Raw genomic sequence first — 1187 nt, 5'->3', positions numbered from 1 at the left:
GTTTTAAGAGGCTGCCGGTCATTATTGATTGAAATGAGAGGGATTGGTTTGGCTGCTGTGGTCATGAGGATTATGTTTTGACTGATAGGGATTAAGTTTTGTCTTTTGTCTGTCTCGCAGAAGACTTAACAGAACAATAAGGGTCCTCAGTACTGACTGATAAGCGCGAGAGACAAGAGTCATGTTATTGTGTGTGCTACTGACCTGCGTGAATAGAGCTTCTCTGTTTTTTGCATGACAGGATTTTGCATACGATGACTCCAAAGTGGAATTCAATGTTGATGCTCCTAACGGTGTCGTGATGGAGGGATACCTGTTCAAGAGGGCGAGCAATGCTTTCAAGACATGGAACAGGTACGAACAGGCTCGACTGTCCGTGTGTCTTTCCTTTTGTGGAGAAAATCTGATATCGAGTTTGTTTTCTTCTCCTACCAGGCGATGGTTTTCAATACAGAACAGTCAGTTAGTGTATCAGAAGCGACTAAAAGTAGGTGGTTCAACTTTGCTGATTCAGATATGAACTTTTTTTTACTCCTTTCAAGCCCTGCAAATGATTATTGTGACCTGACGTTGTAATCTGCTGTGTGTTGTAGGACACTTTGACTGTGGTTGTGGAGGACCTGCGGCTTTGCTCTGTGAAACCATGTGAGGACATCGAGAGAAGGTTCTGTTTTGAAGTGGTGTCACCTACAAAGTGAGTACTGTGTCACATGTGCTGTGTGTTTGTGTTGGGTATGTACAGTATCTAATATCAGATCAACCCCTATCAGGAGCTGTATGCTGCAGGCTGAATCTGAGAAGCTCCGTCAAGCTTGGATTCAAGCAGTTCAGGCGAGCATTGCGTCTGCCTACAGGGAGATTTCTGAGAACTATTATATTGAGGTCAGTCTAACTACTCTGTCACATTAATACATAGACTTAGACATCAATATGTAATGTGAAGTTGACATTTTACTAGCTAAACTAACTTTTATTTTAAGAGGCTTATTGGCCTTGACACACATTCATGAGGATCTCAGGGGGTCCTTTCTATGATATTGTTTCCTGTTTTTTTCCCCTCTGTTGGTTGCACCACATGACAGGACTTTTTAAATATATATATATAAGCTGTGAAGCACTTTATACCCCTCTAAAATACATATCTTAATTGTTTTCCAGAAAGTTTTTTAAAAGTTTTTTTTTTTTTT

The 1187-nt window shown here is 40.6% G+C and overlaps 1 protein-coding gene across 1 annotated transcript; it reads left to right on the top strand.

Moving 5' to 3' along the window:
* Positions 1-70: 70 nt before the first annotated feature.
* LOC107579988 (arf-GAP with coiled-coil, ANK repeat and PH domain-containing protein 3-like) lies at positions 71-882 on the top strand (the record flags this gene model as incomplete). The annotated part of the gene is made up of 4 exons (XM_016265756.1): positions 71-354; positions 436-487; positions 594-694; positions 771-882. Coding segments are annotated over exons 1-4 (318 nt in total), but the record flags the coding sequence as incomplete, so codon positions are not given.
* Positions 883-1187: the final 305 nt, after the last annotated feature.

Source organism: Sinocyclocheilus grahami, unplaced genomic scaffold, assembly GCF_001515645.1.
Source record: "Sinocyclocheilus grahami isolate Dianchi unplaced genomic scaffold, SAMN03320097.WGS_v1.1 scaffold22902.1, whole genome shotgun sequence".
Classification (NCBI taxonomy): domain Eukaryota; kingdom Metazoa; phylum Chordata; class Actinopteri; order Cypriniformes; family Cyprinidae; genus Sinocyclocheilus; species Sinocyclocheilus grahami.
This window is presented reverse-complemented; position numbering and strand designations above follow the sequence as displayed.